The sequence below is a fragment of the Rhincodon typus genome, chromosome 20, assembly GCF_021869965.1.
Source record: "Rhincodon typus isolate 14 chromosome 20, sRhiTyp1.1, whole genome shotgun sequence".
In the NCBI taxonomy this organism is placed as follows: domain Eukaryota; kingdom Metazoa; phylum Chordata; class Chondrichthyes; order Orectolobiformes; family Rhincodontidae; genus Rhincodon; species Rhincodon typus.
The window spans coordinates 42,841,614-42,866,613 of record NC_063351.1 but is presented as its reverse complement, the minus strand read 5'-3'; the positions used below and the strand labels follow the sequence as shown (position 1 = coordinate 42,866,613).

Genomic DNA, 25,000 nt, shown 5'->3' with positions numbered 1-25,000 from the left:
CTTACACTCGTGCAGTGGATTCCACTTCCAGTCAGTACCTGATGAATTCCTCTTGGAAATAACATTAATTTGAAAGTAGCCTCAACTAAAGCTATGGTGTTTTGCACAGTTCAATAACCTGTCAAAACTCTGGATTCATGCACAGTGTAAAGTTGAACTCTTTCCGCAGAGAATTTGTATATTGAAGAATTGTTGTCCTGTTTGGATATTTAAACGTAGAAACGTAAAAAATAATGGTATGTGTAGGCCACTCAACCTATTGAGCATGTACTGTCATTCAGTTTGATTGTGGCTGATCTCAACACCATTATCCCATAACCCCCTTGTCATTTCAGTGTTGAGAAATCTATCTGTTACTCTCTTGAATATATTCACTAATTTGATCTCCACAGCCTTCTATTTTAGAGAATTCCACAGACTGACCATCCTCTGAATGAAGATATGTCTCTCATCATTCCTAAGTAGCCTACCCTTCATTAGGAAAGATGCAGTAGCATCAGAAGCAGTGCAGAGAAGGTATACTAGGTTGATACCAGGTATGTATTAGGAGGAGAGGTTAGTAGATTAGGCCTGCACTTCTTGGAATACCAAGGAATGAGAGGAGACGTTATTGAAACATAAAAAATTTTTTGAGGATTTGACAGGGTAGATGCAGAAAGGCTGTTTCCCCTTGTAGGAGAGCCTAGGACCAGAGGACATTATCTCAGAATAAGGGGTTGCACATGTAAGACAGTTAAGGAGGATTTTTTTCTCTGAGGATAGTGAAGCTGTGGAATTATCTACCGTTGAGGCCTGGTCACTGAATATACTCAAGATAGATAGACAGACTTAATTATTAATGGCATCAAGGATTATGGGGAAACGGCAGGAAAGTGGAGTTGAGAACTATCAGATCAGCTGTGATCACATTGAATGGCAGAACAGACTTTTAAAGGTTGAATGATTTCCCTCTGCTCCTAATTCTTATCCTAAGACCTTGACCCCTTGTGCTAAACCCCATCAGCCAGGGAGAGCATCATCCCTTCGTTCAGTCTGTCCAGTCCTGTCAGCACTTTATACATTTCATTGAGAGTTCAGTCATTTTTCTAAGTTTCTGTGAATATAGGCTGGGTCAACCCAATCTCTCTTTGTGTGACAACCTTTCCATCACAGGAATCAGACTGGTGAGCCTTCGTTGCACTTCTACTTTGGTCTCCTTTTCTCGAGTGAGGAGACGAAAACTATGCACAACGTTCCAGGTATAGTATGAAAATGTGAAAAAGCAACCTGAACTATGCAAAGAGGAACAGAGGAGTGGTGGTGTCTTGGCTGGCATTTCTTTGCAAAGCACCACTAACAAACTAGTTAATTGGCCCTTCATGCTTGTTTGTAGGATTTTGCTGTCTCAGATTGGTAAGTTTCCTTACATGATTGCCACTGTGCTCGAACATTAATTCGGTGTGACGCACTTGACAAGGACACTGTGAGGCACTTTACATGTATTGGCATTCAAACCTTTTAAATTGAGCTAATGATGGGATGTTCTTTTTTGCAGAGTAGCCAACGTTGGACAATCTTGGGAATTCTGAAAATTTTCATTAAACTAATCCATAAGTGGGATCGAGATGAGGAAGGTGGGTTGGATTTTGTGTCAATCAGATATTCAGGGAGTGGGGATGGAGGAAGTGGGGGTGCACGACAAGCCTCCGTGGTGTTCCAGGATATTATCGAGGGTATTGTGGCCTCTTGCACATCTCCCAGTTTTAATGGTTTTATATTTGGAAACTGTCTTTGGTTGCTCAAGTCTTGAGCTCTGGAATCCCTTCATTAAATCCATCTAACTTCTTGCCCTGCGCGCTCCTATAAAATGCTGTTTAAAGTCTATTTCTTCAACTGACTTCTTTATCATTTTGATTTTTGGTAACACTCCTGTGAATTGTTTGAAATCATTTCACATTGTTGTAGAATTTGAGGGAAAGTCGAATCACAGCATCAATGAGAGAAAGTGCGGATAAACCTGGATACTTTACTCTTATGTCACAGGAAAAAGGACTGAGTTAACGGAAGGTTGCAACAACAACGAGCAGAGTGCAAAAAATGTCAGACTATCTTGCAAAGACCTCGGCTGCATGACCAACACACTTGCTGCTGCTTTATTTGTAATGTTTGTTTATTCAATGTGTGTTCACTCTCAGTACCACAAGAGATAACTCCACCCTGGAGACTGAAAACAGCCAGTGACAGACTTTGAAAGCAAATTCTGGACTCTGATATTTTATCATTTGTTACCTGTCATGTAAATTAAAGAATGTAACTGTTTGATTTTTCCATATAAAGTGTTCCTAGAATATTGATAATACAATTATGTTTGATAGAAACGCATTTTACACCATAGTTCAAAAGTCACGCGACGAAGGGGCAGTGCTACGAAAGCTTGTGATTTCAAATAAACCTGTTAGATGATAACATGGTATTGTGTGATGTTTGACTGTGTCACCCAGGTTGATAGCAATCACTGAAAGTTGCCACCCAGGTTGATAGCGTTGTTAAGAAGGCGTACAGTATGTTAGGTTTTATTGGTAGAGGGATTGAGTTTCGGAGCCATGAGGTCATGTTGCAGCTGTACAAAACTCTGGTGCGGCCACACTTGGAGTATTGCGTACGGTTCTGGTCACCGCATTATAGGAAGGATGTGGAAGCATTGGAAAGGGTGCGGAGGAGATTTACCAAGGTGTTGCCTGGTATGGAGGGAAGGTCTTATGAGGAAAGGCTGAGGGTTTTGAGGCTGTTTTCGTTAGAGAGAAGAAGGTTAAGAGGTGACTTGATAGAGACATACAAGATGATCAGAGGATTAGGTAGGGTGGACAGTGGGAGCCTTTTTCCTCGGATGGTGATGGCTAGCACGAGGGGACATAGCTTTAAATTGAGGGGTGATAGATATAGGACAGATGTCAGAGGTAGATTCTTTACTCAGAGTAGTAAGGGCGTGGAATGCCCTGCCTGCAAAAATAGTAGACTCGCCCACTTTAAGGGCATTTAAATGGTCATTGGATAAACATATGGATGATAATGGAACAGTTTAGGTTAGATGGGCTTCAGATTGGTTTCACAGGTCGGCGCAACATCGAGGGCCTGTACTGCGCTGTAATGTTCTATGTTCTATGTGTCCATCCCAGTCCAACCCCAGCACCTCCACATCATGGCTACCTTTTACACCATAGGCTGTAATGTTCATATCCTTTGAGAATCATTATCACTGAGCAAGCTCTTTTGCTTGTGTTAATATTCCAGCATCAGCAATATAAAAAATGGAATTGTGTTGTCTCTGGATGTGGAGGTGCCGGTTTTGGACTGTGGTGGACAAGGTCAAAAATCCCACAACACCAGGTTATAGTCCAACAGGTTTATTTGAAAATATAAGCTTTCAAAGTCTGTGTCTGATGCCGCCTCTCTCACTAACACCTGAAGAAGGAGCGAGAGTCTGAAAGCTTGCGTTTTCAAATAAACCTGTTAGACTATAACCTGGTGTGATTTTTGATGTTGCCCCTTTAAGAAATGGTTTTGCTGAGGCATTGTAGGAGATATAATTACCTTCGTAAAAAATAAGTGTAAATTGCAGTTTGTTCGTTGACAAATAAAGGAGTTATTTTTGTTTGTCAGTACATGCTTAGTAGCTATTTATTTTCCAGGTTTTCCAGATGTTTGTAGTCAAACCTCTCTGTAGCTTCTCTTTTTTTTTTTCCTGCTCTCATCCTACAAGCTTTTTAGATCTTGGTGCTCCTCTCAATTTATCACTCCACCATAGGTAACCATGCCTTCAGCTAGATGGGCACTAGTTTCTGGAATTCACTCAAGTGTCTATACCACTTTACGTGAAGTTTGGCTTCTAGCTACTGCTTTGATCAAGCTTTTTATCATCCATCTTTTTATACCTCTTCATGTGACTTTGTGTACAAGATTGGTAAAACCCTTGGGACTTTCTAGCGCATTAAATTAAGGTGCTAGGTAAATGCAAACTATTATTTTTGAACAATGAAGCTTAGCAATGTGCATGTCTGATGGGAAATGATCACATTGATCTGATTTTTAATTCTTCTGTCTTCTCTCCCCCAACTTCCTGCACTTGCAGACGAAAATCCTCTGTGCACCTTTAAGGATCAGCTTTGTATCCTGGTATTTTCTGCACTGACTGATTCCAGTGTCCAACTACAAATGGTGGGGATCAGCACTTTGGCAGTTCTGGCATCACAGCAAGGTTAGATCCTCTTCAGATTCTCACGTGTGCTCGGATGTAATTTTTTTGTGCTTGCTAACTGAACTCATTTGAATGGCAGGCTGGCTAACTTGTGCAGAACTGCTATGAGCACCTCTGTTTACCTACTGTTATTTCACTGTGTGTCTGGCTTCATTGATCTCTCTCCGATTATAGATTTGCTGTCCCCCACCGACATCGAGTTGAGTGTAGACCATTTGAACAGATTGATCCTGCAGGAGGCCGACCCTCAGGTTTGGTGAGGATTTTAATTGTCTCCTATTAATACTCCAGGGAAAACTCTGCTCCGTTTCTTGTTTGGTGATGGATGACAGAACATTTCTGGAGTATTCTGGCTGCTGTGCAACAGCCTTGCAATATGTAGCAGATAATTTAAAATTAATTCCAAAACTCTGGAAGAGAGGGGGATACCAGGTGGCATATAGACACCTGAAGGCTTAATCAGTTTAAAACAAACATTTGCATCTTGATGCCATACAGATAAGAGCATCAATGATTTGTTTCCAAGACTGCTGATCAGTCAGTACAGCTTTTACTGTTGATCACAGCAACTTGGAGCTTGAGAATGAAAAATGAGTTACCAGGGTTCTCATTCCTAATCGTCTTCTGTCCAGCCTGCAGGATGTTAGTGTCAACCTGGGCTGAGGACAAATTTTAGCTTAGATGGTCTGTACATCTTATGACCATTGCCCATCTCCTGTCCTTCCCTAGTAGTTGAATACCGGACTGGCAGGTGAAATACTTGTTGTATGGGTGAGGCACAGGAGACTGCTCCCTACAGACCCCCTAGCAAGGAATTGACTGCTCCAACAAGAGAATGTTTGAGTAAATGACCTCTGTTCAATTTGGGACGTAGCCCCCTCATTTCCCCAATGAGCTGTGAGCCTGCGATCAAAGATTATAGTGTTGAGGCTGAACTTTTGCCTGCTGGTCTGCTCTGGCCTTTCCAAGTGCTGGTGGTCTGCATGCCCTCCACACCAATGACTGTGCACTTTAAATTTCAAATTCTTCACCATATTTAAAGCTCCATCCGTAATAATGATTAGTGGTACAACTCTCCCATGGTCTCTTATCCAATTCTGGCCTCTTGTGCAATCTCACTTTCTCTGTCCCACCATAAAACCAGTATGCTTTCAGCTGAATGGTCCCTAAACTCTGCAGTTCCTGCCCATCTCCCTCTCCTATTTTAACTTGCATCTTTGATCAAGTTACCTGTTCTAATATCATGTTGTTGAGTGTCAGTATTCTGTCTGATTATATTTCTGTGGAGGGCTTTGAGATTTATTTACTGTGTTAAAAGTGCTAAATATAAATACAAGCTGTTGATTTTTTCAAACCTTTCTTTCTTCAGTGCTGCAGCATTGGAAGCTTCCACGACCATTTCTGCAATCCATCCCTCCGCTTTCATTAGTAAGATGGTCCCAGCACTGACGCAAGAGTTAAATACAGGTATATCACATTGCCGTGTTAATTTAGATGGATTGTTACACAAGGATGTAACAAGGTTTGGAATGCCAAAAGACCTTAGACCTACCTTGACCTTATTAGACTTAGAGTCGTACTTGTTATAAAGCAAAAGTTGAATACCCCCACGCCCCAACCCCCTCCCCCCGAACCAAGAACTGACAACAAATTACCCAAAAGGGAGCACCTTGTGCTATAATCTGTTAAAAGGAGTGTGAGAAAGGGTGTAATCTGTGTTTTCAGCAACTTCTCGTCATTAAATAAAAGAAATCCCTAACACTCACTTTACAATAAACTAGTACAAATTTATTTAGCTAACTCTAACAGTGAACAAATTAGCTAAACTATTAACGAACTGAACAATTCTCCTCTCACTACTGACTATTCCTGAATAAAACAAGATTCTAATGGTATGCTGTTCCAATAAATGCAAGTCCCACTTATAAAGAACAAAAACAAAAAACAAATTATAATTTAATGGCTCGAAATTACAGCCAGGTTATAGGTCTTCCAGAATGTTCTTTGCCTTCTTCATCGATGTTTTGTCAGGAATGCCTTCTCTATTGAATAGGAATATTAACTAGTTGTACCGTAGGTATCTTTCATTTAGATGGTGCTTTGTCTAAGACTGAGAGAATTTTGTGAGAGCCCTTGATTCTCTCTTTAGAGCTGATGGCCATTAACTCTGGCAGATGGCAGTTCGCTCTCCTGTCTTTGTCCAACTGTCCTCTTCTTTTATATCCTTGATGACATGTCAGTCTCTTACAACAGGGTTGGTCTTACGTTGTCAAAACCATCAGATTTAAATTTAATTGGTTTTTGGTATCTAAGTGCCTTGTTCAAATTAATTGGCTAAATTCAAGACTTGTCTTAATAACAAAACAAAACTGCTGCTTGGCCTGCTAACTATACAACTGTTTGATGCACATGTTTCAATTCAGGTGCTCTGTGCACCTGCAAACCCACAAGCTGGCTGCCCACAGACGTCCTTTTTGAATCTCTAAGCATAGAAAAAGCACATTATATTTTAAAGGGACCATGCACTGCTTCCCCCTAGAATTTTACAAACACTAAATTCTAACGTCCCGCCTCCCAGTCCATAAATACTGTACCCAACTTCGCAACATGACCCCCCCTTAAGAAAAAAGTGAGCCATCATTAAGAAAAGATGGCTTCATTTTTTTCTCTTCCTTGACTCCATTCTATTACTAGATCCATAGCTCATTAATCTAGAGTTACACCTTTTATACTAATTCTACTTACATATAACATTGAACTCTACCGTTTCTATCTTGTATAAATGTTTTTCTTTCAAACTCGCGATAAAGCATCTGCAGTAACATTTCCCTCAACATGTACAATCTGTAAATTAAATGCTTGTAACATAAGATTCCACAAAATAATCTGGTGTTCTTGTCTTTAAATCTTTCCAGAAATGTCAAAGGATTGTGATCGGTTTGCATTGTTTGCAATGTAAATATTAAAATGATGTTAGGCTATTACCAGATTCAACCATTGAAAAAGAGTTATGGCATATTTTTCTGGTGGATTTTGAGTTTTTTTAAACATAACCAATTAGCCGTTCAATTCCACAAACATCCTCCTGTAACAACACAGCTCGAACCCCTACATCACTTATGTCAATGATTACTTTAAATGCTTTCAAGAAATTTGGAGTGGCTAAAACTGGTACAGTGGTTAACACTGCTCTTAAATTCTCAAATGCCTCCTGGCATTGTTCTTGCCATCAAAATTTTGTGTACTTTTTTTTAACAAATCCATCAGTGGTGTGACCACGCTACTAAAGTTCAGCACAAATGTCCTGCAGAATTCATTCAATCCTAAAAATCGTAACACTTCCTTCTTTGAAGATGGTCTTAGAAATTCCTCGATGGCCTTCGTCTTCACGTCCCTTGGCGTCATCCGTCTGTGTCCGATGTTGTGCCCTAAGAGAATCACTTCTGTCTTTGCGAATTTTGTTTTTGCCAAGTTTATGACCAACTTTGCCTTCTGTAGTCTCTCAAAGAGCTCTGCCAAATGCTCCATGTGATCTTTCCATGAATGGCTAAAGATCACTAAGTCGCTTGTATAGATGGCACAATTAGTCAATCCTGCGACATCTCTGTTCATAAGTCTTTGAAAAATGGCTGGTGCATTTTTCATTCCAAAGGGCATGGCTTTAAATTGATACAACCCATTTGGGGTTACAAAAGCAGAAACTTCTTTTTACTCTCTCTGACAAAGGTACTTGTCAGCAACAGCAAAGTAAGTCCAACTTTGTGATGTAAGTGGCTTGTCCTACTTTTTCCACACGGTCCTGCAGCCTTGGAATTGAGTCTGAGTCAGATTTGGTCACCGTTGTTGACCTTCTGATAATCTACACAGAATCGTTAAGTACCATCAGGTTTGGGAACCAACATGATCTGCGAACTCCACTTGCTTTAACTCGGCTGTGTGATGTCTTCTTGGAGCATTGCTTTCACTTTCTTCTGAACCTGTACTGCTTTGAGAGGATTAAGCCTGTAGGGGTATTGTTCTATCGGAACAGCATTCCCAAGTCAACCTCTTGTGCTATGGTATTAGTCCTCCCCATTCTATTTCTACATATGCCCTCACAGCACTGTAACAAGTCTTTCAATTCAGTTCTCTGTTCCTGGGACTGATAGCTCATTACCCTATCCTATTCCTTAAGGACTTCCTCATTATTCAATTTATTCTAAGCCACATCAAAATCCTCATCATCTGGATTTTATTCTTCACTCTGAGTGGCAGTAACTAACACCTGTTTCTCCAGTTCCCTTTCCCTGTCATAGTAATATTTCAGCGTGTTCACATGACATACCCGATAATTTTTTTTTCCTTTCTGGCATCTTTATCAGATTATTCACCTGACTTAACTTCTTCTCAATCTCATAGGGACCACTAATCCTTGCTTTGAAGGGATCTCCTACCAGTGGTAACAGCACCAATACTTTATCCCCACAGGCAAATGTATGAATTTTAGATTTCTTATCAGCTTCTTGCGTCATTAGAAGGTGTGCCACCTTCAAATGATGTCTCGTTAATTCACCTGCTCTGTTTAATTTTTCTCTCACCTTAGATACATGAGATGGTACTTAGATACTATGAGAGTTCTGACTTTGGACCTATCAACTTTTCCTTAATTAATTTTAACGGCATTCTTACTTCCTGTCCAAATATCAATTCAAATGGAGTCGATTCATTTGGAGCATCTCTAATAGCAAATAATATAAATGGTATACCTTTTATCCCAATGATTTGGATAATCCTGGCAATAAGCCCTCAGCATAGTCTTTACGGTCTGATGCCACCTTTCCAGTGCTCCCTGGGATTCAGGATGGTATGTACTTGATTTAAAGTGTTTGATGCCTAAATTATCCATGACATCTTTAAATAATTTGGCAGTAAAATTGGATCCTTGGTCTAACTGAATCTCCTTGGGTAGTCCATAATGGAAGAAAGCAAGCAACTCCTCCACAACCTTTTCTGCCTTGACATTGCGTAATAGAATTGCATCCGTAAATCTGGTAGACCCGTTCATTAAGGTTAGCAAATACTGCTTCCCACTTTTGGTTTTAGGGAGGGGACCTACACGATCAATCAAACCCACGTGAAAGGTTCTTCAAAAGTGGGAATTGGCATCAAAGCTGCTGGTTTTATAACTGCCTGTGGCTCTCCTACCATATGACAGGTATGGCAAAATTCAACCACATATTGATGTAATCCAGGCCATTCAGCTCATTATAGCTTTGAAGGAAACATCCTTTTCATCCCAATCTCATTTTTTTTTTTTACATAGCCCTGTAAATGTCTCATTTTTGAAATATCTAATTTCATTTTGAAAGTTACTGTTGAATCTGCTTCCACCGTCCTTTCAGGCAGCACATTGCACATCACAACAGCTTGCTGTGTTTAAAAGAAAATCCTTGCTGCCCACCTGGATTTTTTTTTTTAGCTGATTATCTTAAATCTGTGACCAATGACCGTCCCATCTCTGATATAAGCTATTTCGTTTGTACTTCATAAAAATCTCTCTAAACTTTGAGTAATTCTATTTATCTCCCCTCAGACTCCTCTATTCAAGAGAGGAATTGCAAGTTATCTTTGCAATTCATTTTGTTTACAAAACAGAAATTGTTCCAAAAGCGCATTGACGAGAATCACAAAGTATTTTTACATTGTTGACTCTTGACCTGCTAGTTTTGGCGTGGTTTATTTCCTTGATACCACATCACCTGGTAAAATCATGTTCCTTGCAATATGTAATTGCCTTTGCCCAAGTACACTGTCTGCATTGATGAGAGCAGATCATGTCACTGAGTATCTGCGAAAAATTGTCGCTGAATAAATCACTAATTGACCACTCCATTAATTAGGAGCATGGGGAACGATCGTTTGTGTTAGATCTCATATATTTCCAGTGAGAGTCCGAGTCTGGTGGTAGGTTCAGGTACTTTATTTTGATACAACTTTGTTACAGCTTCAGCTTTTCTTCGCAGTAAAGCACACAAAAACTTCAGATTGTATATAGTTGAAACTTAGACCACACATTTCCCTCCCCCCCCCCCCCCCCCCCAACTTGATACTATTTGGCAGCAGTGCGAGGTTATTCCTCTGTGATTGGCTGTCTGGTAGAGTATCTTACAGATGGACAGGCTGGTAGTCCAACCTCGGTCATGATGTTTTCACAGACTTTAATGATAGGGGAGGCCACTTCTATTGCCTGACATTAGTTTGAATTTTTTCCTTAGCTGATTTCTCTTAGATATAGATTCCAAGGTAGTATATATGATTATCTGTAGGATTTGAACAAAAACCTATTCTTAATATTGTAACGGATTGTGTTGTGCACCATAAAAGCATTTAGCTTCCCTCCCTCCCGCTCACCCATAACGGGCTGCCTGTGAAGAAGAAACATTTCCCCTCTTAAAGTCCTGCTCCATAGCAACGTGAATTACTTAGAGCATGTATGCAGGTAGAAATGCTGTTACTTGTCCATAGAATAGAATCTCTGCAGTGTGGAAACAGGCCATTACAGCCCAATGAGTCCACGCTGACCCTCCGAAGAGCATCCTACCCAGGCCCATCCCCCTGTCCTGTCCCTATAACCCTGCATTTCCTATGGCTAATCCACCTAACCTACACATTCCTGGACACTATGGGTAGTTTAGTATGGCCAATCCACCTAACTTGCGCATCTTTGGACTGTGGGAGGAAACGGGAGCACCCTGCGGAAACCCACGCAGACACAAGGAGAACGTGCAAACTCCACGCAGACAATCACCCGGGCCCCTAGCACTGTGAGGCTACAATGCTAACCTCTAAGCCACCTTGCTGCTCCTTTTATCTTGGAAGCAAATAGCCAGTTTAAAGCAGAGCTGTTTGCAAGCCAACATTCCCAACACTTTCCGGGTCTGTGGAGAGTCAGAGTATGTGCATTTTTAGCATACAGGCTGCTGCCGTTGTCTCCAAGTGTGAAAATCTTGTACCATTTACCTGCAAATCAGACTGGACCTCGTTTAGTATCTGATCAGTGCAAAGCCAACAAGACACAAACAAGCCATTGTGTTGGAGGTGAGGTGGGGCCACACTGTTTTACTGAAGAAGGCTCATATTGGACTTGCAGCATTAATTGTGCTTCTCTGCTTCAACTTCTTAAACCAGCTGCTCTGAAATTTCCCTGAGCAAGAGAGACTGGAACTGGAGTTGAAACACTGTCTGAAACATGCCCTGAGTTTTGAGGAGAGTAACCAAAAGAGTAATTAATACTGAATATGAATATTTTGTAAAAACCGAAAGAACTGCAGATGCTGTTCAGGAACAAAAACAAAGTTGCTGGAAAAGCTCAGCAGGTCTTGCAGCATCTGTGAAGGAGAAAACAGAGTTAACGTTTTGGGTCCGGTGACCCTTCCTCAGAACTGCTGGTGGCTGGGAAAACGTCAGTTTATATGTCGAAAATAGGGGAGGGGGGTGGGGTGAATGTTTTGTATATGATTATTTTGTATGTTGATATTTCTAGAACCGATGGAAGTAAAGAGTGATGACAAACCTCCTGCATCGTCTGGTAATGCTTTGCGTCAACGCAGTATACAGGCTCTGGCTGCCATTTCCACGCACCCCAGTATAGTGAAGAGGACAGTCCCAGTCCTGCTGCAGCATCTGATCCGTTTACAGAAAGGTGAATCCTACAGAAGAAGTATTTTTCACATGAAAGAGTTGGTGAACTGAGTTGCTGAAAGCTGAGGTTTATTTCCAAATCATAACTCAAGAGTATCTGTTCAGCTGTGGAGAGGTTTATAAAACTCTCCCTCCGGTTGGAACTGATGTCTTCTTTGGGTGAGATAGTATCAATGAAAAAGGCAGGGATTTTGAAAGGCAAGGGGACCATTAATGTTAAGGAGACCAAAGAAGGTACATCAGAGGCAAACAGAGTGATCAGTGATCTGCTATTGATAACTATCTTGTGATTAGGACTAATGTTTTTAAAATTAGAACGTCGCGGTCGGTCACTCATGGGGCATGAAACTCAATACATTGCAAGTCTGAACGTTTGTTTGATAGTTTTGTTCCCTCTTCAATTTGCCTTTATTGGCAGTTGTGGGTATCATGTATTTCTCAGTCAGAGCTTTGTGAGTTTAGGTGCATTCCTCAACTTGAGCACAACAATCAAAGCCGACACTCAACTAGGGAGTGCTGCACTGTCGAGGCACATACCAGTTGACACATAAAACTGAGGCCTGTCAGCCCCCTCAGGTGGATAGGTCCCAAGGCAATACTGTTGGGTAGAAAAGAGAGGGTATCCCTTAATCAACATTAAAGCATACCAGTATGAAACAAAGGATTGCAGAAGCCGAAGATCTGAAACAAACAAAAGTAGAAGCTGTTGGAGAAACTAAGCAGGTCTAGCAGCATTTGTGGAGAGCAAAGAAAATTAACATTTAGTGTCCAGTGACCATACTTCACATCCCCTTCTGTTTTTCTCTCCGTGCGTGTTGCCAGACCTACTGAGTTTCTCTAGCAAGTTTTGTTTTTGTTTGATTAAAGCACATGATCTTGGGATCTTGTTATGCATAAATTGGCTGACCCATTTTCTACGTGGCAACAGTGAATCGACATTTCAAGGTTAGAAGTCGCACGACACCAGGTTATAGTCTAACAGATTTATTTGAGATCACAAACTTTCCGAGCATTGCTCCTGTCAAAGGAGTAGCGCTCCGAAAGCTTATGATTTCACATAAACCTGTTGGACAAAACCTGGTGTTGTGTGACATCTAACCTTGTCCACCCCAATCCAACACCGGCACCTCCATTTCATCATGGCTACTGTCAACCTTTGAAAAGTACTTAATTGGCTGTCAAGCGCTTTGGGATGTGATATAATTATAAAAGGCCCAATATAAACGTAAAATTTTTATTTCCTGTTCTTGAATTGCAAAATTCCTTCAGCTGAAGAACACCAGACTTTTGGGAGGGGGAGGCAGCTATCCTGTCCTATGTCAGACAGTTTTGCAAACTGTGGCCCAGCAGTAATGTATGAAAGAGCTCCATCATCAGGTTTACCTAATTAGTTTAACTTTATTTTTCTTGCAGGGAGTTCAGGCAATGAAGGTGACACGGCCATCTTGACCTGCCAGAGCCTGCAGCTGGTGGCAGAACATTGTCGTGGTGCTGGAGAGAGTAGCCAGTACTTTCACCAAATGGTCATCCCATGCCTGCTGGGACTGGCCATCCAGACAGCTGTACAAGGTAAACAATACCTTACACCCAAACTCAAACTAGCAATGCTAAGCATTCAAGTCAGCATTCCCTGTCAGAACAGGGGAAAGGTCTGTTCACCTTTCTAACAAGTCAAGGCTTCCACTTACTTTTTACATTTTCACACAAAACAGTGCGATTGCTGTTAAATATTAAGCATGCTTTACTCTGATTCCATTGGATGAGGAGGAGGTTAATTAGGCTTTCTGAGACTTCTACACCTTTTCCCTCTTTATTTTTCTTTTGAAGTAGTTAATCCAGTATTCATTCAAACTACTGAAGGACATTGACCACAATCTTCAAGCATACATTCAAACCCCAAACTAGTACTTGCCCATTTTTTATTTTAATTTTCTTCTGATTAAATATTTGCAGAATTTGATCAATTTTTAAATCTTTTGTTTTTTTTCTACTTTGGATTCAAAAAGCAGATCAGTTAAGTTGCCATGGGCTGGGACCCTAACCTGGAACTTTGCCAGCCTGTAATTTATTGCCCATTTTGTTAGAATTCATATTCTGTTTGCATTTCTCAAACATATCTTGTTTCAGTTGTATTCTGTCTGCCCCTCTTTCTCTCTCTCAACTTAAAATGAAACTTCCAATCAAAGGTGTAGTCACACAACATGCTGAGATTTCCAGTAGCAGTGGGAAGTGGATTAATTCCCACTTCCCCACTCTTCCACTCAGTTGGTTGACCGTATTCACAGGACTGCACAGAGGGGCTGAATGGACCACAGATATTTCCATGGGGAAGGAAGGCTGAGTTATCACTTAGCCAGACTCTCTCTTTGTTTCATCCACTCTATCCTGAATCTTTTTCTGTGGATGGAATTTAGAAAAAAAGTGACATATCCTTAAAATCAGCCAGACCAGTTAGGAGTGGTTAGGATGCAAGTCTTCATGTAAAAGCTACTAGATACGTGGAACTCAGCTATAAAAAAGCAGTGGATGCTAACTCTATTAATAGTTTTAGTTTAAGATTGCTAGCTGATGATATTGAGGGTAATGGTACCAATACAGATGATTGGGGTTCAACCTCCGATTAGTCATGGGCTCGCTAGTTAGTGGTACAGGTTTGAGAGTCCAAATAGCCTCTAGCTCTTTCCATGTTTCTGTCATTTCCTGTCCTAAGTGATACTGCCTCTCGAGTGCCCCAATTTTTTTCCTGCAACCCCCACCCACAGCATCCACGTAACACGTCTCTCCCAGGCACTCTTGTCATTGTTTTCTCAAGGACATGCAGCTCGAAGATCAGGAGTCAAGCACCTCAAGAGACCGGTTTCAGACACAGTTTGACGTCTACATTTGAGCGGTATTTCTTCGTTAGAGACCTGGATTGGATTAGCTAAAGGAACAAGAAAACATGGTTTACAAAAAAGGGTGTTCTTTTACTCTGAGTATAATGTCTGTAACTAACATAGTTACCAATGTCTCCAGAGCAAGGGATGGGAGATTTACATATTGAGGTATCCTGAAATTAAAAACTGAGTCTGAACTGATCAGTACCCTCCCTCTCTGTCTTCCCATTGATAGGAAACAGATGTGACACTGATAGGAATTCTCTGTCATAGTAAGCACAGCTTGTGATATCGTACTCTGCTTTTTGCCCAGTTACGTTACAGCTCAATTCTTTGGTCTGTAGCTTTCTAAAAAAAAAATCAGATGTGGGCCTTGCTACCGAGACACTGACCCTCTTCTCCTCCCTCCATCGAAGACGCCATGCAGCAGTGAGTCCAGACATGAACTTCCATGCAACCCACTATAATAGCACTACCTTAAAAGAAAGCAACCTACTTTGGAAAAATGTTTAACAAAAACAGAATTGCTGGAAAAGCTCAGCAGGTCTGGCATCTCTAGAGAGAAATCAGAGTCAGCGTTTCAGGTCAAATGACCCTTTCTCAGAACTGGAATTTGAAAAATCTTTAAAGTGTTAGCTGCGGCTCACTGGGTTGCTGCCTCGCCTCAGTCAGAATGTTGAGGGGCTCAAGTCCCACTTCACGGGTTTACACATGTAATCTAGGCTGAGATTCCCGTTCATCACGGAGGGAGTATTGAACTGTCAGAGCTGCTGTCTTTAAGATCAGATTTACTGCTGCCTACAGTTCCCCTTCTCTGTTGATTTGGGTTAGTGTAATTTGAAGTGGAGGTAGATAATAAAGTTTATGACTGAAAAAAATGAAGAAATATGAATTTTACTCACTAAACGTTGTAAAATATCTGATCTAGACTGTGGCTGTGAGGTCCCGCTTGGCATCCTATGTGAGGAACAGGTGATCATGGCGTTTGGGACTGTGATCAGCACTGCCTACAGTGATGGCGAGACGGAGTAAGTTTTTGATACTTCTAACAATATTCAGGGACAGAAAATAGCTGTTTAGTTTGTGAAGCTTGCCCCACACCACCATGGCCAAGCCATCATGACCAAATACTTCTTTCCCACCCTCCCCTTGTATTCACATCTTCTCTTGGGTGATGGAAACCCCTGGGCCAGGAAAAAAGAAACAGTCTAATGAAAAATTCCTCCCAACCAGGAGATCTTATGGGCCACATATTATTTGGAAGGACATTTGTTGAAGCATAAATTCTGAAAGGGCTTGACAGAGTGGACACAGTAGTTGTTTCCCCGTGGTCGGGGAATCTAGAACGTGGTGACAGAGTCTCAGGGTAAGGACTAATGTTCACGCTAACTTTATTTCCTGCACGGACTTCCGAGGTCTGTGCATGAGAGTGACTTCCCAGAACTAGAAGTCAATGCAGTGTGGACCATCGAAGCAGCTGCACAGCCACACAGCTTAGAGGAAACATTGACGATGAGTAACTTACTTAGGACTCAGTTGAGAAATTTGTTCACTCAGCAGGTTATGTGACTTTGGAATTCTGTATTCCCGAGAGCAGTAGATGCTTCATACATTGAATATATTCATGGCTGATATTGATAAATTTTTGGTCCATCAGGGAATAGAGGCGTATGTGGACTGGGTGGGAAATTGGAGTTTGTGTGGCTGTGTGTCATGGTCAGGGAGTTCAGGCAATGAACTCAGGTAATCAGCCATGGTTGTATTGACTGCCAGTGCAGTCTCAATAGCTGTAATTGTCTAAAAACCGAAAGAACTATGGGTGCTTTCAATCAGAAACAAAAACATAAGCTGCTGGAAAAGCTCAGCAGGTCTGGCAGCATCTCTGAAGAGAAATCGGAGTTAACGTTTTGGGTCAGGTGATTTGAACTCTGATTCCTCTTCACAGATGCTGCCAGACCTGTGAGCTGTATCATCTACTTCTGCTCGTGTTTCTTGTGTAGGATGCAATCTCTGTCCCAGTCAAGACTGGTTCAACTTATTGACTGTTTGCCCTTATTGAGAGTGGATTTGATGAGAGAGTGAATTGTAAATCTACAGCCTGTGCTCCAAATATCAAAGGTGCCTGGCAGAGTTCATCCATGCAAATATGGTCACATGAGCCCATGCATATGCAGATGGGTCCTATGGTGTCTCACAGTGGTGATAGTGCCTCCAGTGCATGTAGATGGATTACATGTGCAGATGTGAACTCTGTCGTCCAAATGTTTTCCAATTTATTTTAGACACCTGCTACTGCAACTGGCAATTGGGTAATGTCATCGATGTTGCAGGCAGTTGCTGTTCCATCCCTTTGCGATAATGTTGCACTGCAATGAATGTGCAGATGCAGTCATTTGCCACTTCACCAGTGTTATGGATGATAGGTGCAGTCTTGTAAACCCAGCAGTTGATGTTCTTCTCTCACTCTCGGATCTCTCGCTAGTTGTAAGTTGGTGAGGTTACCACAAGAGACGAGAAAAAAGAAACGGGCAGTCCTGCACGTCAACAACCTTTTGGTGAGGAGTTAGTGAAAGAGAAGCAAGTTGTTTGCCAGCTTCCAGACAACATTTCTCTCTCCATTAACATCAACGAAAAGCACAGGAACTGATCATTCATCTTAATGTTTGTAACTTGCTGTGCTGAATAGCTGAATTCCTTGAACTTGAACAGTAATTTGTATGTGTGAAGCTCTTTTTCAGGCAAGTGTCAAGCTCAAGTCTCTGCTGTGCCTCAGGAGATAGCACTCTGGCTTCTGAGTCAGAATGTTGTGGTTTCACAAGAAAAAAAAATCTTGTATTTCTCTGTTGCCTTTTACGCCCACAGAAGGAACTAAAGCCAAACAATTACTTTTTGATATGTAACCGCTGTTGTACAGTAGGAAAATTCAACAGCTCATCTGTGATAACTAAGCTCCCACAGCAATTAATGTGGTAATGACCGTATAATTTTTTTTTTGCGACCCTGAATTGGCTAGGGCTAGGGGTCAAACATTGGCTAGGGCATTAGGGATAACTCTTCTGTGAAATTGTGCTTACGTGAGAGAGAAGATGGGCCATTGATTTAATATTTCATCCAAAAGTGCAACACTCCAGCACAAGAATGTCAATGGTAATCTTTCTACTCGAGTCCTGGAGTGTGACTTGAACCAAACCCTTCTGATTTGGACAAGAGTACTACCAACTGAACCATTGGTAATACGCAAGCCCCATTTGAGATCTCAGCTCAAAATCCAAGTTTGCACTTCAATCTGATAATGAAACGAGTGCTGCTTGGTTGGGCTTTCTATCTTTTAGTTGAGATGTTAAATTGAGACCTCATTTGCCCCCTCATGGAATTGTAGATGTAAAAAAAATTCCACTGAAGTTTTCCAAGGAGAGCAGAGGAGTTCTGCTTAATATTTATCTTTCATTAAAACAGACTATAAGAACATGAGAAGTAGGAACAGGCAAAGGTCAGTTTGCCTCAAGCTTGGCCTCCTCTGGTATTCGGTAATCTGATCTGATTTACAGCCTCAATTCCCCTTTCACTCCCCACCCACCACCCCAATAACCGTTAATTCTCTTACAGATCAAAAATCTGACCAACTCAGCCTTGCATATTTTCAGTGTGTTATAATCCCATATCAGACCGCCAATTTTGTGTTAGAATCCCAAACCAGACCACCAAATCGTGTAACGATTTGATTAGGGACCACTAACCTTTGTTTTTCAAATAGACAAAAGGTGAGTCGCAGGGGTCTTGTAAAGACAATAAACCTACGAGATTCCATAATTTTGAACAAACAGCAACATTTGCATATACAATTTAGATGATAATATTTTCTGTGTTATGTGTACAATTTATTTCATGCACCCAGAGTTAAGATAGTAAACATGGGTAATACATGTAATCATACGCTCCACAGCCCACATCAAATAACAAATATTGTCAAGACAGATCCTCAACAAGATTTCTCAGCAGCTCTGTCCAGATGTTAATGACAGATGTTAATGAGACACTAAGTCATCAAATCTCATTAAACTTCATAAAGGATTGCAGTTCTTCATTTTTCGAATCTGGACTTGAAAATCCCCATTGGATCTGCAACTTCAACGAAGCCAGCTGATTAACCTCCTGTCCTGGGTATATGCTTCCTCAGATTCTGAGATTGCATCTAGTACCCATTCAGAAACATAATTCCAGCTCTTCACTGACAGCTAACTTCAACGACCCAAAAATGTTGTTGAATTTTCCCCAAACTCTAATCTTGCATTGTTCAATGAAGTAAAAACTATATGGGCATTTGAACTCCCGCTGTCTCAGCTGCGCTAAAGTAATGCTCACAGACACCTTCTGATCCCCTCATGTCTTCTTCCAACACAAAGCCAGCAATCTTCCCATTTTCACAATTGACCAGGACTACTTCTGCATCCTGACTCCACTTCTGAGCTGCATAATGTTTCCTCAAACTTCTGTCTGGGTTTATTCGAACAGCATCAAGTCATCCAACTGTGCTTAACTTCTTTCCTGCAGAATATCTGAAAAATCAACACTCCCAACACGGAATCTACTTCTATCTCTTTCCCTGGAACTGATTTTCAGTGACCCCCAACATCCCTCACCACCGCCACCCCACCGCCACACCACCACCACCACCACCACCTCCTGAGTGCTCTATTGAAAATCTTGCAATATCCACTACTCTCATCACAAGGTGGAATTCAATGTTGTCCCATAGCAGCTCTCTACATCTGAATGTTACAACATGACTGTTTTCACAGAATGTTGGCTTTCACTGTAAAGAATACTTAAAAAAACAAAGATCCATCACACATAATCCAGCCTCCACTGATTTCTGCGATAGACAATTCCAAATATTAACTACTTTCTGAGAGAACAAAAAATCTGTTAAATGGATCTGAAACTGTGCCCCCTAATTCTTGGTTTCCCCATGAGGAGCAAAGGGGTAATTTTCAGCATCTTTCCTAGCAAGCCCCCTCAGAATCTTATCTGTTACATTCTTCTTCTAAAGTCCATTGACTACTGCCTGACCGTTAATCACTGTGCAGCTTGTGTGAGCTTACTGTGCACAAATTGAATGCATTTCCTGCATGAGAGTATTGACTACTGATCGGAAGTACCAAATTGGCAACAAACACCTTGGGGATCTCTTGAGATTGTGAAAAACTCTCGTCAGAGGCGGAGAGGTTTATAAAATCATGAGGGACATGTATGGGGTTAATAGCCAAGGATAGGAGACTCCAAAACTTGAGGACATAGGTTTAAGGTGAGAGGGGCAAGACCTGAAGGGCACCATGTTCATGCAGAGTGCATTATATAGCTGCCAGAGGAGATGGTGGAGGTGGGAACAACATTTGAAAGGCATCCAGATGGGTATGTGAATGGGAAGGGTTTAGAGGGATATGGGCCAAATGTTGGCAAATGAGACTAGATTGGTTTAGGATGTCTGATTGGCACAGAGGAATTGGACCGAAGGGTCTGTTTCTGTGCTGTATGACTCTATGTGCCTGTACCAGTTTTGTGAAAGAGCCATTTTAATTCATTCATAGAATGTGGCTTGCTGGCTGGATTTATTGCATTTATTGCCCATCCCTTCTTGACCTTGAGAAGGTGGTGCTGGTAAGCAAGCTTCTCAAACAGCTGCTGTCCATTTGGTGTAGATAGACCCACGGTGCCAATAGGGAGGCAGTTCCAGGATTTTGACACAATGACACTGAAAAAACAGCGATGTATTTCCAAGTCAGGATGGTGAGTTGCTGGGGGGAGGCCTTGCAGGTGGTGATGTTCCAGCTGCTCCTAGCCTCCCAGGTGGTAGTGGTTGTGGCCTCGCAAGTGGTAGTTGCTGTGGGTTTGGAAGATGCTGATAAAGCAGCCTCGGTGAATTTGTGCAGTGCATCTTGTAAATGTGACGCACACTGCAACGAATTGGTGCAGATGTGCTGCCAGTCAAGCCAGGCTGCTTTGTCCTGGAGTGTTTCAGAGCTGCACTCGTTCAGGCAAGTAGAGACTATTCCACCACTTCAACTTTTGCCTTGCAGATGATGGATAGGTTTAGGGAGTCAGGAGGTGAGATATTCACTGATGATGCCCCTTGTAGCTATTCACTTACTCCCAATGCCCTATCCTTTATCCAAAGCCCTAATTTAATTTTTCTTTCAGTACTTACCCAATTCCCTTTTGAAAATTACTAATAAATCTGCTTTCACCATCTGCAGTCTGCACATTCCAGATCACAGTAACTTGCTGTGTAAAATTAAAAGAAAATCCCTTAATTTCCCACTGATTGTTTTGCCAGTTATCAGAAGTTGATAACCGTCTGATGTTCCTTCCTTTCAGTTTGTAGAGGTTACAACTTCCAATCCCACCACATCAGTTTGAGCTATTGAGTTCAGTTTTCAGAAATTCTGTATTAATAAAAGTTAAACTATTTGACTGGTGAACAAACTGGGGTTTTAGCTGCAATGCCCTTTAGGGAAGGAATACTGCTGACCTTGCTCTGTCTGGGTGGTCTTGATGATCCCAGCCCACGCCAACTTGAGTGACTCTTCATTGTTCTCTGAAGTAGTTTAGTCTGTCACTCCGTGGTATCCAATGACTAACACCAGTTCTAGAAGATCCACCACCTACTCTGGGAGCTTGGGACAGGGTTATAGTGGCACAGTGGTAATGTCAGTAAACTAGTAATGCAGGAACCCAGGCTAAGTCACTGGGGACATGGGCTGAAATCTCTCATGGTGGTTTGTGGAACTTAAATTTCATGTCTAAATCCTTGAAACAGTCTCAGTGGTGACCATGAAATCATCATCGATTGTTGTGAAAAACCCATCTGGTTCCCTCATGTCCTTTTGGGAGGGTAATCTGGCCTACATGTGACTGTAGACCATGTGACTCAATAAACGTGGTTAACAGTTAATGGCACTGTTGGCACTGAAATGGCCCAACAAGCCACTCAGTTCAAGGGCAATTAGGGACTGGCAGCATCTGTCAACTTTGCCAATGATGCCTAAATCCCACAGAAGAACAAAGAAAAACAAATGCCAAGGTTGTCAGCAACATTTTCACCCTCAGTGTGAATATTTTTAAATCTGGCTTTTGAAAATTATCTGGCAACAAAATTATTTTGGAGTGATTAGTTATCTTTTGGAATTTGTCCAGAGTGTTTAAGAAGTTATTTTTCATGAAAACGAAGTTTTTGTTTTCTTTGTTCCCCCTCCAACACCATCCACTCTTAGACTAGCTTCCGGAACAATCTCCCAGATTGTGGCCTTGTATCTCGATGGGGATGTCTCCTTCTTGCCTGAAAATAACCTTTCCAGAAAGTTCCAGCCTTTTCAGGTGAGTGACTGTTTTTTGTTAATGATCTTTAATCATAGAATCATTTTGCATGTAATGCCTGCACCAGCTTTGAAACAACTGCCAATTAGTCCCATGGCCCTTGAGGGTTCCTGTGACACAGTGGTAGTGTCCCAACTCTGGACCAGATGGCCCAGGTTCTCATCCTGCCCATTCCAAGGTGTGTCATTACATGTCTAAACAGTTTGATTGAAAATGTCTACCTTTTACTTTTTGAAATATTTTAACTAGTTTTCCTATGTAAGTTATTTGCTGAATCTCTCTCCACTGCCCAGTGCATTCTAGATTATCATAACTCAGAACCTAGAGTTGCAATTACCTTAACAACGTTTTCTATGATACTGCCCTCTGAGAATGATTTGCAAGAGCCAGCTATCTGGCATCTTGGGTACAGCTGTATTCAGCCCAACTGAAAACGGTATTGGCTGGGCTATTCAGGGGCTACACCATTGAAACTCAGCATACTCCCGCACCAACCTGACATGCACTGAGGTGTTCCCAGGATTCTGATCACTTTTAGTTCTGCATTCTTGAAATTGTTCCCTGAGATCTTCAATGCTGAACCATTAGAGGAGGTAGGTGGGGCCCACTGTTTATCCAGTAGTCACGTGATATGTTGGTTGTATTGTTGACTGGAAAGAAAACAAAGAAATAGGGGATGACTGTTCAGACCCTTGATCCTATTCTGCCAGTCAGTGAAATCATTGATCTGTACATCAAGGCCATCCACCATCTTTAATCCCCTTGGTACCCTTAACCAATAAAAACTTCTCTCAAGGGCATTTCATTTGTTCCTCAACATTTACACCCTTTTGGAGGGTAGAATTCTGGATTTCTATGACCGCTGATTTCTCAATTTTAGCCCTAAATCACTGAGCTCTAATTTTCAGAACCTTGTATAGATCCCAGCTGGCATACTGCATTTGGCTCGCGCTAGTTCTGGACTCTCGCACCAGAGGAAATAGTTTCTTTCTCTCTCTCTCTACCTATCTGGTTAAATCCCTTTCAATTATTTTAAACACTTTGATTTAATCACTCCTCAAACATTTATCCTTGAGGAGAGGTCTGAAGCTGCAACCTGTTCTCATAAGTTAACACAGGTGGCCATGTGAATGGTGAATCATTTGTATATTCCCTCCAAGGCCTAAGATGCAGTGCTGAGAACTGAATCCAGTTACAACAGATGGGATCTAACCAAGGCTGTATACAGTTAAAGCAATCCCTCTACATTCCTGCTCCTTGAGATAAAGCCCAGCATCTTGTTTACAGTGAGCGGAGACCTTTTCAAGCCATTTGAAAATAATTAAAAGCAGTTTGGAAGATGTCAGGAGAGAATGTCTGAAGCAACACTAACTTTAGAGCAGCAAGAGCATGGGGTGTTCCCTGTTCTGCACAATAAATGTTAAATTCAGATTCAGACACTTCATCTCAACAGGCCCTTCAACCCTCCTGAGGGCTCCATAAGTTTATCCTTCAGGGAGTCTAGAACTAGGGCTTGGAGTCTCAGAATAAGCAACCAGCCATTTGTGGCACAGAAACTGGTTATTCATCTAAAAAGTCGCCATAGTTCAAGAAAGAAAATGTCTTCTCCACTGGGGTCATGAGTGTTTGGAACACTGTTGGGAGTTGAGGCTGCGATCAGATCAGCCATGATATACTTGAAATAGTACAGCAGGTTCAAGGGGCTGAACAATCTGTTCCCGCTCCTAATTTCTACATTAAAAGTGTTGTGAATCTTTGGAATTCTTTTAGCAGAAATGCTGTGGATGCTCAGTTGTTGCATATATTTCACTTCCTATTGACACAGCTGAGACGGCTGTGGTTTAAGGAGGCAGCTCAGCACCATCTTCTCCAGGACAAGGGGCAGATGGGCAATAAGTGCTAGCCTTGCCAGTGATGCTGATATAATACAAAAGAATGATTTTTTTTTAAAAAAAAAAAAGATTCTTGGCCAGTAACTGAATCAGGAGACATGGGTGTGGGACAAGAAATGGAATTGACGATGGATCAGCCTGTCATATCAAAAGTTGGAGCAGTCTCAAATAGCCTCACTGCTCCTGCTGTTTCTGCATTACTGTATACCTGTGCCATGTAATGAATCAGCTAATTTCAGCTGCGACAGTGGAAGGATTAATTCAGAGAAGATAGGCGATAAACACTGGCCTTTCCAGTGATCTCTATCAGAAAGAATGTGGAGGAGATGCTATGCACAGCTTAATCAGTCAAATAGTCTGCTTGGCAGAGTGCTGTCAAGGCTTGGGTGAAGAATCGCAATTTGGCTAAGATACTGATATGTGACGCTGCCTGACAAAACTTTATTTGGAACTGAGTTGATGTCAGAAAAATTTCGTTCTGCCTACCTCCCAAGCTCAGGCGAGATTTATCCCACATTGCTTTGACTGACTTGATTGGAGAACTGACCCAGGTCTCCATACCAGTGACTTTGTAAACAGCAGGGGATGGTTTGAGAGAGATGATGAGTCTCTGATTTTGAGTGTTTCTAAGAACATAAAATGTAGGAGCAGGAGTAAGTCATTCAGCCTTTTGATCTCGTTCTGCCTTTTCAAGGCGATTTGAAGCTGATCTTTTACTCCAGTACCATTTTCCTGCATTATCTCAATGTCCCTTGATGTTTTTAATATGTAGAAATCTTATGTCTCTGACTTAAACACATTCGACAGCCTTCAGAGGTAAAGAATTCCAAAGATTCATTACCCTCTGAGTGAAGCCATGCTTCCTCAACTCAATCCTAAATGGCCTTACCCCTTCTTCTGCCCATTCTTGGTTTGCAGCTCAGACATCTCCTTGATAGCTCCCT

At 41.6% G+C, this 25,000-nt stretch overlaps 1 protein-coding gene across 1 annotated transcript; it reads left to right on the top strand.

Annotated features, from left to right (window-relative positions):
- Nucleotides 1-713: 713 nt before the first annotated feature.
- LOC125485624 (MMS19 nucleotide excision repair protein homolog) lies at nt 714-23,050 on the top strand. Its single transcript, XM_048609218.1, has 9 exons — nt 714-1,613; nt 4,109-4,234; nt 4,409-4,490; nt 5,604-5,701; nt 11,757-11,915; nt 13,328-13,483; nt 15,719-15,818; nt 22,062-22,164; nt 23,045-23,050. Exons 1-9 carry the CDS (start codon nt 1,511-1,513, stop codon nt 23,048-23,050), a joined length of 933 nt encoding a protein of 310 aa, XP_048465175.1. The 5' UTR covers nt 714-1,510.
- Nucleotides 23,051-25,000: the final 1,950 nt, after the last annotated feature.

Excerpts from the sequence above, each read along its gene's own strand:
- LOC125485624 (XM_048609218.1), top strand. The coding sequence starts at position 1,511 with ATGATGGGATGTTCTTTTTTGCAGAGTAGCCAACGTTGGACAATCTTG. Across the intron at positions 1,614-4,108 it reads GTGGGATCGAGATGAGGAAG|ACGAAAATCCTCTGTGCACC; the intron begins GTGGGTTGGATT and ends CTGCACTTGCAG. Across the intron at positions 15,819-22,061 it reads TACAGTGATGGCGAGACGGA|ACTAGCTTCCGGAACAATCT; the intron begins GTAAGTTTTTGA and ends ATCCACTCTTAG.